This window comes from Microtus oregoni, unplaced genomic scaffold, assembly GCF_018167655.1.
Source record: "Microtus oregoni isolate MIOR12 unplaced genomic scaffold, Mior012 000028F_ref0000031, whole genome shotgun sequence".
Taxonomy (NCBI): domain Eukaryota; kingdom Metazoa; phylum Chordata; class Mammalia; order Rodentia; family Cricetidae; genus Microtus; species Microtus oregoni.
The window spans coordinates 14,935,723-14,953,160 of NW_024543087.1; the positions used below are offsets into that span (position 1 = coordinate 14,935,723).

At 44.3% G+C, this 17,438-nt stretch overlaps 1 protein-coding gene across 1 annotated transcript in view; it reads right to left on the minus strand.

Moving 5' to 3' along the window:
* Nucleotides 1-16,785, minus strand: part of Prkar2a (protein kinase cAMP-dependent type II regulatory subunit alpha) — a 69,740-nt gene extending 52,955 nt beyond the window's left edge. The window contains exon 1 of the mRNA XM_041677020.1: nucleotides 16,205-16,785. Coding sequence (XP_041532954.1) covers nucleotides 16,205-16,460 — 256 coding nt within the window. The 5' untranslated portion in view covers nucleotides 16,461-16,785. The remainder of the gene's footprint in view (nucleotides 1-16,204) is intronic.
* Between the last annotated feature and the right edge of the window lie 653 nt (nucleotides 16,786-17,438).

The following is a 17,438-nucleotide window of genomic DNA, read 5'->3' on the forward strand; positions in this document are numbered from 1 at the left end:
GCCTGTCCTGGAACTAGCTCTTGTAGACAAGGCTGGCCTGGAACTCACAGAGATCCACCTGCCTCTGCCTCCCGAGTGCTGGGATTAAAGGCGTGTGCCACCACTGCCCGGCTCGAAAAATAAATTTTTAAAATAAAATCTCTTGTGCAGAAATGACCACCGTGAATACTTTATTTATACAGTAAGTATTTGCCAACTACCTAGAAAGGAGTAAAACAAAAGTGAATTTGAACTTGAGCTCAAATCCCAGAACCATCTCAATTACTTACAGACCGTGGGGAGTGGAGAAGCCCTGAGTGTGTACTGTCAACATGGGCAAGGCCATGTCATGAACCCATACCTCAGATCCATGGGAAACTTGTAAATCCCTCACCATTCATGCCAGGCTTGGAACTGGCAAAGCCTTTCTCTGGACCAAGTGTGAATGTTGACAGTCTGTGCAAATAAAAGTGTTTATGAACAACTCATCAGTGTGTGAAAAAAACAAGCAACTGCAGCTTCCTTCTCTTGGATGTGGGTAGCCTGAGGCTGCTCGGCTGCAGACCAGCTAAGCCCTCCCCCTGTGCTCCACTGAGGCTCCAGGCTGTGGTGGCTCTACCAGTGCACAGCATTTCTGTGTCCCTGAGCCTGATTGTCTTCGTTCCCTCATCACCTCTAGTCAGGTCAAGGTGCCAAGCTGTGTGGGTTACAGAAGCAGACCTTGAACAAGTTATTTAACCTCTGAGTCTCAATTTCCTCATCTATAAAAACAGGATAATAATAGCAACTACCTTATAGGGCTGTTATTTGGCAAAAAAAAAAAAAAAAAAAACGAACCTTTGAACTGGGTGATATTAAAAAAAGGCAGTTCCCAGGCAAGTAAAAGGGAAATAGGAGAGAGAGAGGGCAGCTTCCAGGCATAAGGGATGGGCATAAACAAAGGCAAAGAGACATGAAAAGATAAGCTTCCCTTGTGACTTTTGTCCTAGTCAGACTCACATTCCCACTGTTGGCGGAACATCAGCTGGAATTCTAGCCCTGAAAGCTGGCCCTGTAATTCAACAAGTCCAGAATAGAACTGATCAACTTTACAACTCCTGATTCTTCTGGTTCCCTACATCTGGGACAGTGCTACCAAACTCTCCTACCACCATTTTATAATTCCTCCTCATAGCCTCCTAAATACATGGCCTGTATGTAACAAGGGGTCAAGGTAGAGACAGAACACTTTTAAGGACCTAAGCATAGAACTTGACTGTGTCAGGGCAGAAGCAAGGTGGAGTATGGGCTAGAGGTTAAGTCAGAAGTAAAAACTCCAAAAAACAAAACAACTACAACAACAATAAGAAAGGAAAACTCCAAAACTCCACCTCTAAGAACAAAACTCAGCAGGCTCCAAAGAAGCATTTTCTACTGCAGGGTGAAACCCAGCTTTGAGTCAGGCTTCCCACTGCGGGAGAAACAACAAGAATACCTCTCCCTTCTGGTTATTGTTATTTGCTGATCCCAACCCTGTTTCATTTGGTTTGATTTTTATTCATTTTATGTGTATAGATGTTTTGTCTGCATGTATGTCTATGTATCACATGTGTGCCTGGAATTTCAGAACTTAAAAAGTAGAGGCAGGAAGATCAGTAAGTAGTTTAAGGCCAGCCTGGGCTACCTGAGACATGTTGCAGGATATTTGATCACACTGTGTGAAAGGCGCCTTCTGGTTGGTTTAATAAAGAAGTGAATAGCCAATTACTAGTCAGGAGAGAATAGGCGGGACCTCTAGGAAGAGAGAGGAACTAAAGATGAATCTAGGCATTGGAGAAAGATTTGGAGCAAGTCAGACATACAGAATGGAAGAGAGCTAAAAGCCACATGGCAGAACATAGATTAATAGAAACAAGCTAGTTTAAGTTATAAGAGCTAGTTGAGAACAGTCCTAAACTAAAGGCCAAGTTTTCATAATTAATAATAAGCCTCCATGTCATTATTTTCAGGCTGGCAGTTCAAAGTTAGTCCGAGAAAGCTTACTAGAGACACTAAAGAAAAAAAAAAAAGAATTGAAATAGAGTTGGGACTTGTAATACAGGCCTATAGTCACAGCACTCGGGAGGCAAGACCAGCAAATCACAAGTTCAAAGCCAGCCTGTCCCCATAATAAGTTCCAGGCTAGGTCTGCCAAAGAACGTCTCCAAAAACAAAACAAAATACATATCTGGGAGTGTAGTTAGTGGTAAGGGACATGTTTAGTGTATGTCAAATTTGGGATTCAATTCCCAACAAAAAAGCAAAACTAAAAACCAAAAGACTAAAGTTTGGATGTGGCAGAGCCAGGATATAAAGCCAGATCTATGTTTTTCTTTTATATAAGTCAATATCCATTCAATGAATTTAATTAGTACAAATCATTCAGCAGGGAATAAAATTTATATGGGCCATTAAGTATTTACTTTCTGAGCCAGACTTGGTAGTTTATAATCACAACACTTAAGAGGGCTAACGGTAGTCTGAGTTACAGAGTAAAGATATCTTTTTTGTTTGTTTGTTTGTCAAGACAGGGTTTCTCTGTGTGACAGTCCTGGCTGTCCTGCAACTTGCTTTGTAGAAGCAGGCTGACCTCAAACACACTGAGATCTGCTTACCTCTGCTTCCCAAATCTTGGGATTAAAGGCCTCTATTGCTCTGTATAAAACTATCGTCAAAAGAAAACCTAAGGCTGGCAGTGTGGCACACACCTTTAATACCAGCACTTGGGAGCCAGATCTCTGTGAGTTTGAGGCCAGCCTGGTCTACAGAGAGTTCCAGAACAGTCAGTGCTACAAAAGAAAAACCCTGTCTCAAGAAATTAAAATAAATGAATAAATAAATAAGTTTTCACAGAGCAGAAGAGATAGCTCAACAGTCAAAAGCACTTGTTGCTCTTATAGAGGCTTCATGTTCAATTCCCAGCACCCCCATGGAGGTTAATAGACATTTGTAACTTCAGTTTTAGGGGATCTCATGACCTCTTCTTGCCTCCACAGGGTTGCATGCATGAAAACACATAGTACATGTACATACATGTAGGCAAAACACTCATATATATAAAATGGAAATTATTGTTGTGATGTGGGAGGGTCTTCTATCATCTGTTGCTTTCGTTGGTTAATTAATAAAGAAAACTGCTTGGCCTGGTAGGTCAGAACATAGGTGGGTGGAGTAGACAGAACAGAATGCTGGGAAGAAGGGAAGTGAGGCAGCCGCCATGATTCTCCAACCCAAGACGAACATAGGCTAGAATCCTTCCCGGTAAGCCACCACCTTGTGGTGCTACACAGATTATTAGAAATGGGTTAAGCAAGTTATGAGAATTAGCCAATAAGAGGCTAGAGCTAATGGGCCAGGCAGTATTTAAATGAATACAATTTGTGTGTTGTTATTTCAGGTGTAAAGCTAGCCATGCCGGAGCCCGGCAGGATGAAAAGCAGGCCTGCCTGCAGCTCCTTCTACATTGTTATTATTATTATTATTATTATTATTATTACTACTTTGGTTTTTCAAGATGGGGTTTCTGGAACAAGCTCTATAGATCAGCCTGGCCTTGAACTCAGAGATCTGTTTGCCTCTGCCTTGAGTGTTGGGATAAAGATATGCACCACCATCACCAGCAATAAAAATAAAAATAAATCTTACAGCCGGGCGGTGGTGGCACATGCCTTTAATCCCAGCACTCGGGAGGAAGAGGCAGGCGGATCTCCGGGAGTTCGAGGCCAGCCTGGTCTACAAGAGCTAGTTCCAGGACAGGAACCAAAAAGCTACAGAGAAACCCTATCTCAAAAACCAAATAAATAAATAAATAAATCTGCCGGGCGGTGGTGGCGCACGCCTTTAATCCCAGCACTCGGGAGGCAGAGGCAGGCGGATCTCTGTGAGTTCGAGACCAGCCTGGTCTACAAGAGCTAGTTCCAGGACAGGCTCCAAAGCTACAGAGAAACCCTGTCTCGAAAAAACCAAAAAATAAATAAATAAATAAATAAATCTTACGGAAACACTAAAACTCTAGAGTAAAGAGGCTGATGGGTCTCTGAGTTTGAGGCCAGCCTGATCTATATAAGTGAGCCCCAGACCAACCAGGGCTACACAGTCAGATCCCATCTAAAGAATTAAAACAAATGAAAATAAAATTTCACATATTTTTTTAATTATGGCATGAGTCACATCATACACTAATAGTTCAAAGGAAATGACACATCAAGCTAATTAGTAAATCTGAATCATTCGATTATATGCAGGTTGCCAGGCAAATGTGTATTCATATCTCAGCACTCTTAACTTTTAGAATGGCACAAATATGTAGAATGACTTTATTTAAAAAACGCATCATAGTTTTCTTTAAAAGCCTCTCAGAACTTTTATCGCACACTGCCCTTCTCCAGCTCCGTGGGAGGACACTAACGGCACTGTATCACAGCTGCTCTTCACGTGAGGCTGTTCAGAGAGATTCTAGCAATAGAAAACTCAAAGAGATCCTATGTCATCTTTTTTTGCTTTTTAAGGGGAAAAATATATTGTTAAAACTACAAGTTACATGTCAGTAGTTCTTAACTTTCTCTGCCCAAGACAGTCACAATCACTTAGGAACCTGTAAACTACACTGGTATGAGTTTATCCTTTTTCCAATTTTCCCTTTAAACCATGCTTGGATATGAAGACGAATCCATTGTTGTTTTGGATTTTTGAGGCAGGATCTCTCTATGTAGCTCTGGCTGTCCAGAATTCCCTATGTAGACCAGGCTGACTTCAAACCCATAGAGATCCACCTGCTGAGATAAAAATCATGCACCGTGTCTGTTTTGGGTTTGTTTCGAATTTTGGTTTTTCTCTGTGTAACTCTGGCTGTTTTAAAACCAGCTCTTTACACCAGGCTGGCCTCAAACTCATAGAGATCCACCTTCTCTTCATTCCAGAGTGCCGGGATTAAAGGTGTGTGCCACCATCACCTGGCAGACTTTTTTTTTCAAGCTCAAAAACTGAGAACTACTGTTATCCACTTGAAAGGGAAGAAATGAAAGTCATAAGGCAGAGGCAGCCAGTCTTCTGTGAATATATCTTGTTCAGTAGATTTGACTTCAGAACCATTGAAATATTTTATACAATTTTAACATTAAATATAAAAACAATCCTTGGCCTTTTGTTATGGAGTATCTATAATCCCAGCACTTGAGAGGAAGAGGCTGGAGGAGCTTGAGGTCAGACTGATCTACATAGCCACTTTAGACCAGTCAGGGCTACATAATTTTAAAACTCTATCTCCAAGAAAACAGAAAAAAAGCCGGGCCTAGTGAAATCACTCATTAAAGTATTGCGCTGAAGCCAGATGGTGGTGGTGCACGCCTTTAATCCCAACACTTGGGAGGCAGAGGTAGGCGGATCTCTGAGTTCGAGGTCGGCCTGGTATACAGAACTAGTTCCAGGACAGCTAGGGCTGTTACACAGAGAAACCCTGTCTCAAAAAACAAACAAAAAAAGTATTGCCAGCCGGGCGATGGTGGCGCACGCCTTTAATCCCAGCACTCGGGAGGCAGAGGACGGCGGATCTCTGTGAGTTCGAGACCAGCCTGGTCTACAGAGCTAGTTCCAGGACAGGCTCCAAAGCCACAGAGAAACCCTGTCTCAAAAAAAAAAAACAAAAACAAAAACAAAAAAAAAAAAGTATTGACAGCGCTCAAGCCTGTGGGCTTTTTGTTTTTTTTCCTGATATTTTCTCTATATAGCCTTGGCTATCCTGGATCTCACTCTGTACACCAGGATGGCTTCAAATTCACAGAGATCAGCCTGCCTCCCAAGAGCTGGGATGAAAGGAGTGAGCCACTGCTGCCAGGTTTAAACTCTGTTTTAATCCCACTGTTAAAATTATGACTCTGAGATTGCTATCGTATGACATAAAAACACTGCCCTCTCTGCCCTCCTAATCAAGTCTTTTGCGGATTCTTTCGTACTCAAACACACTTGGAGAAGTGAGGATGGCAATAATTGGGGCTTTGTGACACGAAAAAATAAAAAATGAGCACTTCTGAATGCTGAGGCTTTTTGGACACTGCGTACGAGGTGGGGAGGGAAGGAGGGGAGAGGGAGGGAGGAAGGGAGGGAGGGAAGGAGGGATGCAGGACATGGAACCCATAGTTTCAGGTAGGCAAGCTAACCCCTCATCTATAAAACACTGTACTCTTTGTAAACGGGCCACAAGAGACCCTGTCTCATAAAAAAAACAAAAACAAAACGAAACAACCCAAAGGCCTGGGTCCAAGATGGTGGTTGCAGTATTTGCACCCCAGGTTTCTGGCTGTTAGGCCGGTTCCGCCCACAGTGGAGAGGTCCATGTGAATGGCGCCCACAGCCTGCCTGTTCAGAGTCCTCACCTACATCACGGTGCCGAGTGGGGTGGGAGTGGATGTGCTCAACGTTTTCCTGAAGTTGCACCACAATGGAGGGTCTAAAAGATCCGAGTTCATCGCCAGCACCCATCTCTACACCAGGACCAAGCCCTTTCCCTGGGGAAATGGTAACCATTCCCTCTTCACAACCATCAGGTAAATCCGTTTCTGACCGGATATGAGGACAAACAAGGGAGCCTGGGCCATCACCTAGGCAACAGCGCCACAGCACTGGTTTGGACGTTACTCTGCAAGTGAACCAGGAAAGTGTCTGGGGCACTCACGGTTTTTTGTTTGTTTTGTATCAAATACTGACCATCTTAACTTTTTTATATCCCTTTACTTGTGGAAGGAGATAGCCAAGTGACAAAGTTAAAAAATAAGCCACTGTACTTTTCAAAAAATTTTTAAACGAGAAGTTTATGTAAAGAGGTTTGCCTGGAAGGGAAAACATGGGTTCATTTTTATAGTAATTTACCCTAACTCAGATCCCATTGCCCTACATGTAACAGCTATGTGCAAAAAAGGCACAGATTTTTCCTTCCTTTTACAATGATAAATGACAAGTGAACATGATATATAAGAATTTTTGGTTGAACAAAAATACTTACTGGAATATAAAAAGAGCTAACAGAACACTCCACTAATGTCAAAGAGAGAGATTTTCAGAGAACTGATATTTTGTCCCATATCATCTCTATTAAATGTCAACCAGACACACGTATTGTCCATGTAATTTTAAAAGGTGGAGCGCCAGTAAGATGGTTCAACAGGTATTAAAAAAAAATTAAGGGGCTGGAGAGATGGCTCAGAGATTGAGGACACTGCCTGCTATTCCAGAGGTCTTGAGTTCAATTCCCAGCAACCACATGGTGGATCACAATCATCTGTAGTAAGATCTGGAGACCTCTTCTGGCCAGCAGAACACTGTATACATAATAAATAAATAAATTCTTAAAAATAAAAGAAAAAATTTAAAACCCTGAACAGAGCTACACATGGTGGCATGCACTTTCAACCTCAGCTCTAAGGAAGGAGAAGCAGGTGAATCTCTTGTGAGTTTGAAGCCAGCCTGGTCTACACAGGAAGTTCCAGGATGGCCAGAGCTATTGGTAATAACTGGGGCATTGTATTGCTAAATTAATAGATTTTATCTCAAAAAAGAAAATGCACACACACACACATACTAAAAAACAAAAAAATAAAAAAAACTAAATGGCTGTGAAGTAGCACATGCCTAGTATAACCCCAGTGCCTGGGAGGCAGAAACAGGAAGATCAATGCCAACCTAGGATACATGAGATTCAGGTTTCAAAGAAAACAACGACCCTCCCCAACGAATGTGTGAATGAATGAATGAATTCATGTTACTTTGACTAGAATGGATCAAAGGCTATGAACACTACTCTGGTATCCTTTTAGCTTATATCTGGTCTCCAGTTTAAGAAGAATTATTATAGGAATTGGAGAGATGGGTCAGTAGTTAAGAGCACGTGTTGCTCTTGCAGAACACAGATTTGATTCTCAACAGCCACATGGCAGCTCACAACTCTAACTTCAGTTCCAGGGGTTCTGATGCGCTTTTGGCCTCCTTGAGTACTGCCGGAATATTGTACATAGACACAAACAGGCTAACCACTCATACACATAAGCTATTATAGAACATACACACAAACTAGGGGATGGGACTATAATTTGGTGATATGGCATTGGCTGGCATGTTTGAGGCCCTGAGTTCAATACCCAGCACTAAAAACAACCACAGTATCCCTCAATACAATCCAAGGCTACCTGACCAGTGTTAGCATCAACCTCAAAGGTATCATGATGGTGAATCTTCATTGTCAACTTGACTGGATTGAAATGACTGAGAAGACAACTCTGGGCATGTCTTTTCTAGAGGGGTTTAACAAAGGAGAGGGGACTTACTCTACATAGAGGCAGAGAATAAACAGACTAGGATTCCAAGTGAATAAGGAAAGGAAAAGGAGAGAACCAAATGAACACTAGCACTCTTCTATCCCTGCTTCCTGATGTGCACTCAATGTGACCCCTGTCTTCATCATGATGGACTGCACCCTCAGACTGTGAGCTAACATAGACCCTTCCTCCCTTAAGTAGTTTTCTGTCTACAGACTGGCCCACAAAAGACTGTCCTTACTTCAGATGACTACTGTGGCACCCTGGTGGTCGCCAGGCCACTGAAAATTTGGTTCAGCTAGATATAAACTCGGGGGTTTTCAGGATCCCTCAAGGAATGACTGATAGTCACAAAAACACAAAGAATAATGCTAACTTTATAATTAGGATGCTTTATTTTCTTTTAATAAAGAATCCAGGTCAATAGCTGGGCAGTGGTAGCACACACCTTTAATCCCAGCAGAGGCAGGTGGACTCTGTGAGTTTGAGACCAGCCTGGTCTACAAGAGCTAGTTCCAGGACAGGCTTCAAAGCTACAGAGAAAGCCGGGCGATGGTGGCGCACGCCTTTAATCCCAGCACTCGGGAGGCAGAGGCAGGCGGATCTCTGTGAGTTCGAGACCAGCCTGGTCTACAGAGCTAGTTCCAGGACAGGCTCCAAAGCCACAGAGAAACCCTGTCTCGAAAAACCAAAAAAAAAAAAACAAAAAACAAAGCTACAGAGAAACCCTGTCTTGAAAAACCAGAAAAAAAAAAAAAAAAGAATCCAGGTCAAGACTAGCCAAATGAAGAGACAAACACTAGAAGTGGGAAGGTCTCAAACACAAGTTCTATACCTTCCTTTTCTGACCAGAATCAGGGCACATCACCCTCCCAGCACAACAGTGTGTTCATATTGGGTTGTCAATAACGAACTTCAACTCCTTTGTTCTTCCCAACCTAGGCTTGTTAGCGCACATTTACTATTCCAGTATGTAAGCTGAAACAGGGAGGTCATGAGTTTGAGCCAATCTGAGTTACATACTGAGCTCATTCCAGGGCAGCCTGAACTAGATATAGATGCTCAAAAAGGGGGGGGGGGGGGCAAGGTGTTGGTGGCGCACATCTCTAATTCTAGTGCTCGGGGAGACAAAGGCAGGAAGATCTCTGCGAGTTCGAGGCTAGCCTGGTCGACAGAGTGAGTTCCAGGACAGGTTCCAAAAATTTACAGAGAAACTCTGTCTTGAAAAACAAAAACAAAAACAAACAAAAAAAGAAAGAAAAAGAAGAGAGGAGTGATGTAACGGTGGTGGTAAGGTTAAAATATCAACTCTCACATAGCTGATTTTTCTGGGGACAAGTCCTTGACCTGAGTAATCATTATAACATAAACACAGATAAGATCCAAGAGCTCAAGAACACCTAGCACATCTGTAACCATGAAATGAAGAAAACCCTGAATTTCAAGTGATGGAAGAATTCTCTTTGAAAGAAAACTGTGTGTGTGGTGCGCATGCGTGCATACCTCATGAAAGAAAGACAGAGGTCAAAACATAACAAGGGAATGAGAATACAGCTCAGTTGGCAGAGTGCTGGCCTAGTCTTTGACGCCCAGCCCTGTATAACCCAGGAATAGTGAAACATACCCATATTCCAGTCTTTGTGGGTGGAGACAGGAGGATTAGGAGCTCAAGGTCTTCCTCACCCTACCTAGTAACTTTGAGGACTAGATGAGATTCTTTCTCAAAAAACCAAGGCTAAAGCCGGCTGGTGGTGGAGCACGCCTGTAATCCCAGCACTCGGGAGGCAGAGGCAGGCGGATCTCTGTGAGTTCAAGGCCAGCCTGATCTACAAAGGGAGTTCCAGGACAGGCTCCAAAGCTACAGAGAGGGCTGGAGAGATGGCTCAGTGGTTAAGAGCATTGCCTGCTCTTCCAAAGGTTCTGAGTTCAATTCCCGGCAACCACATGGTGGCTCACAACCATCTGTAATAAGGTCTGGTGCCCTCTTCTGGCCTTCAGGCATACACACAGAAAGAATATTGCATAAATAAATAAATATATATTTAAAAAAAATTCTTGACTCAAAAATATGAATAAATAAAAATGAAAAAGAAAGAAAAAACCCACAGTGGACAGCTCCTAAGAAATGACAAGAGGTTGACCTCTCTCTTATACACACACACACACATACACACACATCAAAGAAAATCATTAAGAAAACTAAAGGGACTGGGCAGTGGTGGCACACACCTTTAGTCCCAGCACTCAGGAGGCAGAGGCAGGCAGATTTCTGTAAGTTCAAGACCAGCCTGGTCTACAGAGTGACTTCCAGGACAGCCAAAGCTACACAGAGAAACCATGTCTTAGAAAAAAAGAAAGAAGAAAGGAAGGAACGAAGGAAGGAAAGACGAGGGAGGGAGGGAGGGAGGGAGGGAGGGAGGGAGGGAGAGAGAGAGGGAGGGAGGGAGGGAGAGAAAGAGAGAACTGGAGATTGGAGGTTTAGCTAAGGCAGCAGAGGCAGGAAGATGCATTAAGCTCCAGAGCTTTCTTTCAGCCAAACTGGACAACATAAGGAGATTCCAGAGATCTTTACAAAGACAGCCAAGGCCAAGCTGGAGAGACGCTCAGCAGTTGAGAGCATGCTCTGCTCTTTTAGAGGAGTTCAGTTGCTAGTACCCACCCACATCAGGGGACTCAAGCAAGTACAACTCCAGCTTCAGGGAGATCCAATGCCTCTGGCCTCTGTGGGCATCTGCACTTATGTGCATATCATCACACAAAGATACACACAGGAATATAATTAAAAACAATAAAAATAAATCCTTAAAAAAAAAGACTAGTAATGTTCATTCATTTTAGTAAATTCCATCCCTCCTTTTTCTCTTTTGGGACAGGGTCTTATTATGCAGCCTCAGATGGCCCTAGACTTGCTATGTAGACGTAACTGTCCTCAAATTTATGAAACCTTTGTTTCTGCCTCCCACAGGCCGCAATTACAAGCGTGCATTACCACATCCAGCCTACAAGCCAATTTTAAAATCTCGTGTGCACTGAAGTTAACCAAACTCAGAATCAACTGGAGTTCTAAACACAAGAACCTTGGAACATTGCCAAGCAGGTAATATCTGTTTTGTAAGCAGAGACACTAAGCATTAAACACTTGGTTTGGAAACAGTAAGACAAATCATGTATTTATTAATGGTCATGAGTCAACAAACCTGAAGCCTCAATCATCTGCCCCCCCAAAATCCACTAGACTAACAAAAAAGTGGAAAACCAGGTGCAGTGGATCACACCTATTAGCAAAACACTCAGGAAGTAGAGGCAGGAGGGTCCCAACTTCAAGGTCATATTCAAGGCCAGCCAGGGCTCACAGGAGACCCTCTCTCAAAAATAAAACAAAATGAGGGAGGAGGAAGCCTAGCAGTAGTGGCACATGACTTTAATCCCAGTAGAGGCAGACAGATCTCTGAGTTCGAGACCAGCCTAGTCTACAAGAGCTAGTTCCAGGACAGGCTCCAAAGCTACAGAGAAACAGAAAAACCCGTCTTGAAAAACAAAAATAAAAACAAAACAAAACAACAACAACAACAAAAAACCCAAGGATATCCTATTGCTTGAGTTTTTTTTTTTTTTTTTTAAAGAGTCTACCTATGTAGCCAGGTTGACAGTAAACTCACAATCCTGTCTTGAGTGCTGGGATTACAAGTATTCATCATCATTGTTGGCTTCTCTGCACTTTTGACCAAACCTGAGGACCCAAGCTCAACCCACTAGGTCCATGTGGTGGGAAGAAAGAATTGACTTCAAAAAGTTGTCCCGACCTCCACAGGCCAGCCATAGCATACACACGCACACACACATGAACACATATATACATACACTAAAAGTAAATGAATGAGGGAGCTGGAGAGACGGCTTAGTAGTTAAGAGCATTGGCTGCTCTTCCAGAAGACCCATGTTCAATTCCCAGTACCCACATGTCAGCTCACAACTGTCTGTAACTCCAGTTCCAGGGGATTTCACCCTCACAGACAGACATGCAGGCAAAACACCAATGAACATAGAATAAAAATAAATCACTAAAAAAACAACAACAATAAGTAAACGGAATAAGAGCTATCAAAATGTTCATTCAGTGGGGAACTCACTTGCTGCCAAGGCTGACCACCTGAGGGAAGCGAGAACCTGCTTCCACAGGCCTCCCCTGGCCTCTGCAGTCATTGCAGTGTTACAGCCTCTGCGCCTGGCACTTACAACATTTTGGGTTTAAGCCCTACCGTTAAAGAGGAGATAGCCCCACTGACTAGGAGAAAGTGTATAAAATTATACATCTGATAGAGGACTATAACCACTGTATTCAAACAATTCCTATTACCCCCAAATTTAATCTTTTTTAAAATTTAATCTGTTGTTGTTCTTTTTGAGACAGTCTCTACTTAGCCCAGGCTGTCCTGGAACTCACTCTGTAAACCAGGCTTTCCTCAAACTCACCAAGATCCACCTGCCTCTGCTTGTGCTAGTACTATAAGGCATGTGTCACCATGCCTGGCTTTTAACCCCAAAATTAAATACCTCAGTGAGTTCACGGACAGCCTGGTCTACATAGCATGCTCCAGGCCAGCCAAGGCTACACAGTGAGACCTATCTCAGCAGGAAAAAAAAAAGAAAAAGAAAAAAAATAGTTTGGGGTTATTTCCTCCCTGAAGTCTTGTCTTTTCCATTCAAAGGAGTTCTTTTTCATTTTTCCTTAATAAATCTATTTCCAGGGCAGGTGGATGTGGCAAATGCCTTTAATCCCAACACTCAGGAGGCAGAGGCAGGTGTATCTCTGAGTTCAAGGCCAGCCTGATCTACAAAATAAGATCTAGGACAGCCTCCAAAGCTACACAGAGAAACCATGTCTCAAAAAAAAAAAAAAAAAAAAAAAAAACACCAAAATTAATTAATTAAATTTATTCCCTATAACTTGCTTAAAGAAAAAAAAAAGGAGCCTGGGCCTAGAGTGGTGGAACAAGTCTTCAATCTCAGCACTGGGTAGGCTGAGGCAGGAGGACAAAAGTTCAGGTCTGAGCTCAGTTGCCAAACCCTATCTGGAAAGAAAAAAGGGAGAAAGGGCTTGGTATTTCTGGTTATACACTCAAAAGACATGAAACTAGGGCTGGAGAGATGGCTCAGTGGTTAAGAGCATTGCCTGCTCTTCCAAAGGTCCTGAGTTCAATTCCCAGCAACCACATGGTGGCTCACAACCATCTGTAATGAGGTCTGGTGCCCTCTTCTGGCCTGCAAGCATACACACAGAATATTGTATACATAATAAATAAATATTTAAAAAAAAAAAAGACATGAAACTATCCAGCCACAAGGTAAACCTGCCCAGAGTTTAGAGCAGCCACATTCAATCTACTTACAAAACAGAAACACCTAAGTGACCCACCCATCATACAATGTGGCACAGTATGCGGAGATCAAGCATATGGACAATCAAGGAGGGAGGTTCACCTGTTGTGGAATATTATTTTAAGGTGTGTTACTTTTGTTTATGTTCTGTATCATTTGTTTAACAATGTAAAGATGTGTTACTTTTGTTTATGCTCTGTATCATTTGTTTAACAATGTAAAGAAGTGCTACTTTTGTTGCATTTGTTTAATTCATGAAGCTGTTGATTCTCTGCATAGCTCCTACAGCAATGACCATTTCCCTACCCTTTGTTACTTGAACATTTAGCTAGACCACTCAAAACTAGTTAGAAATTTTCTTTTTTTTCTCCCCCCCGCCCCCCACAGGGCTTCTCTCAATAGCCCTGGCTGTCCTAGAACGCAGAGCTCTGCCTACCTCTGCCTGCTGGGATTAAAGGTGTATGCCATCACCACCCAGTTAGTTTGTATTTTCTAATGTGATTTAACAATTAAGATCAAGGGGGCTGGAGAGATGGCTCAGAGGTTAAGAGCACTGATTGCTCTTCCAGAGGTCCTGAGTTCAATTCCCAGCAACCACATGGTGGCTCACAACCATCTATAATGAGATCTGGTGCCCTCTTCTGGCATACAAACATACATTGCAGGAATGTTGTATACATAATAAATAAATAAATCTTTAAAAAAAAAATTCAAGGGCTGGAGAGATGGCTCAGTGGTTAAGAGCATTGCCTGCTCTTCCAAAGGTCCTGAGTTCAATTCCCGGCAACCACATGGTGGCTCACAACCATCTGTAAGGAGGTCTGGTGCCCTCTTCTGGCCTGCAGACATACACACAGACAGAATATTGTATACTTAATAAATAAATAAATAAATATTTAAAAAAAAAAAAAAAATTCAAGATCAAGACAGTCTCTCAACGTGTTTGTTTTGTTCAAAAGGAGGCAAGTGGTTGGGAACCTGTCTTGGTAGTCAAGGGTGCTTGCTCCTCTTGCAGAGGACCTGAGTGTATTTGTTCATCCACACCAGACAGCTCACAACTGCCTGTAACTCCAGCTCCAGGGGATCTGATGTACTCTGACCTCTGAGAGCACCCAAATACAGCAGCTATACACATGTGGTACACATACTAATACACAATCAAAAGAAACCTGCAGGTGCTGACCATTGTGATGCTCATTTTTTTTCTTTTTGGGTTTTCTGTTTTGTTTTAGTGACAGGTTTTCTCTGTAGCTTTGGACCCTGTCCTGGAACTAGCTCTTGTAGACCAGGCTGGCCTCAAACTCCCAGAAATCCGCCTGCCTCTGTCTCCCAAGTGCTGACAGTAAAGGCGTGCGCCACCACCGCCTGGCTGAGATGCACATTTTTAATCCCAGCACTACTCAGGAGGCACAGGCAGGCAGATTTCATGAGGTAAAAGCCAACTTGGTATACATAATTAGTTGCAGACATCCAAGGCTACATAGTGAGCCCTGTATATATATAAAAAAAGAGTAATTAAAATAAAAAAATTAAAAAGCAAGTTAACTCTATTAAGTTAGTAAAGCATTAGTGGAAGCAACCAAGAAAATGAAATTGCCCTTGACATCCTTACTTAAACTAAATGAACAGAATGCTACTTGTATAGTTTCCTGCAGCCAACATTAAGTATTGATTATGTTCACCCATTTAATTCAATTGTTTTAACCCATAGTGAAATTTTAAAATCTAAATCTCTACATTTTTAAGCGATTATATTTTAAGAAAAATAAATACATAACGAACCGATGAGGGATGGAATGACCTAACTGAAATTTCCTTTAACAACTTAAGCAAAGGGAAAGAGGAAAAGGGGAAAAACATTGATAACTGTTGAATTGTATCAGCATTGGGGGAGGAGGTTCAACTGTTGAATGTGAGTGACAGCATTCAAGGGGTGGTTCAGTTCATCTTTCTTTTTTACTTGAAAGGTTTTCATTGAGGCAAAGGCAGGAAGTTCTTTACAAGTTCAAGGGCAGCTTGAGCTACCTAATGAGTTCCTGTTTAATCCAGTCTAATGACCTAGTCTCAAAAAAAAAAAAATAGTTTTCAGCCGTAATTCTTCCAGGACCGAAATCTGCAAATCAAGTTACCATCCTCTTATTCAGGACGAGCTGCCGAGTGCGGATGCGGTAGCCTTCGGATAGGAAGCAGGCTATGGGACCTAAAGCAAAGGCAAAGCAGCTTCTGGCGGGACCGACTTAAGCTCCGCGCCACCACGCGGACCAAAGAACGCGCACGCTTCATTCAAGGCTGAATCTGACAAATCACTCTCTGTGAACGCTCCGGCTCGGAGAACCGCGGAGCTCAATTTGGAATCGGCACACGCGGGGAAACCCAAGCAGCTCGGCTGGAGAGCTCTCGGGTCTCGGCCCAGGGCAAGGCCGGGCGTCGGGCCCTCAGCCCCGCTGGTCGGCCCGCGGGACCCTCCCTACACCCTTCGCTCCGTGCCCACCTCGCACCTCGGCCGTGCCCCGCCCGCCTACCTTCCAGGTTCAGATCGTCCGAGTCGGTGTCACTCTTCCCGTCCTCTTCGACGAAGGCGACCGCGCTGGACTCCTGCGCGTGAAAGGTCGTCGGGGTGGCGATGAGCGTGTCTGAATCCTGGGCGCGGGCCTCGCGCAGGCGTGTGAAGTACTCCACCGCGAAGTCGACGAGGTCGGGCGGCTGCTGCCGCAGCACCTCCACGGTGTAGCCCTGCAGCAGCTCCGTGAGCCCCGGCGGGATCTGGATGTGGCTCATGCCGGCGACGTCCGAGGGAACTGGCGGGTCGGGGCCGCCGGCGGCTGCAACCTGCGCACTCCCTCACGTCGGCCTGTCACTCGGCGCCCGCGGTCTCCCGCGCGGCCCGCCTCGGCCTTCCTCGCGCCGCGCCTTGTTTCGGCCGGGTCTGCGTTTGTTGTGCGGGCCGCGCGACCCTTCTGCTACCAAGCCAGCCTGGCGCCGCTGGTGCTGTCACCCGGCCGCAGCCACCGCCACCGCCGCCGCCGCCGCCGCCGCCGCGGGGACCGACGGGCTGGCGAGCTGGACGGGCGCGGCAGGCGCCCGGGTTGTGACGCACGCGGCCGCGGGCGTGCGCGTCCCCGCCGAGAGCTGGCACACAGTACGCGTGCGCCGCTGGGCCGCCCGCTCTTGGAGCAGTCCATGGTCAAGGTGTGGGAGGCCCCGGAGAGGAGGAAAGAGTGACCCAGCCGCGAGGCAGGCGGGTTGGTGCGTCTCGCCTGGTCACAAAGACCTTTCATTTATGCTTAACCGAGGGCCAGGGACACTGATGTGACACAGGACCCCTCACCTTGATTCCTGCTCTAATGGAGGACCAGAGGGTTCACTCTACTAAGGACATTATGACATTAATGCTAACCCCCAAAACAAAACAGGGATTCGCCCAGAGGAGAGTCGTCTAATAACACAGTACAGCAAGAACAAAGACCTGGGCAAGTCAGGACCACCTTGACTGACAGGTGGAACAGTACAACCGATTACAAGGCCCTGAGGAGTCTAGTGTAAGGTCCTGAGCTGTCAAAAGGGGAAGGTTTTGTAGGAAGTGAAAGTTTTGGAGATAGTCATTTGGAAGCCTCGGGCATAGAAATAACCCTGAAGGGCTCGCTGAGAGCGAGAAGAGGCCTGCAGGCAGGACAGACCTTCGGCCTTGTTCCTCTTCTTGGACATTTCCACCCCATTCTTCATTCTAGACTTCACCTCTTTCCTCCTCGCTCTCAA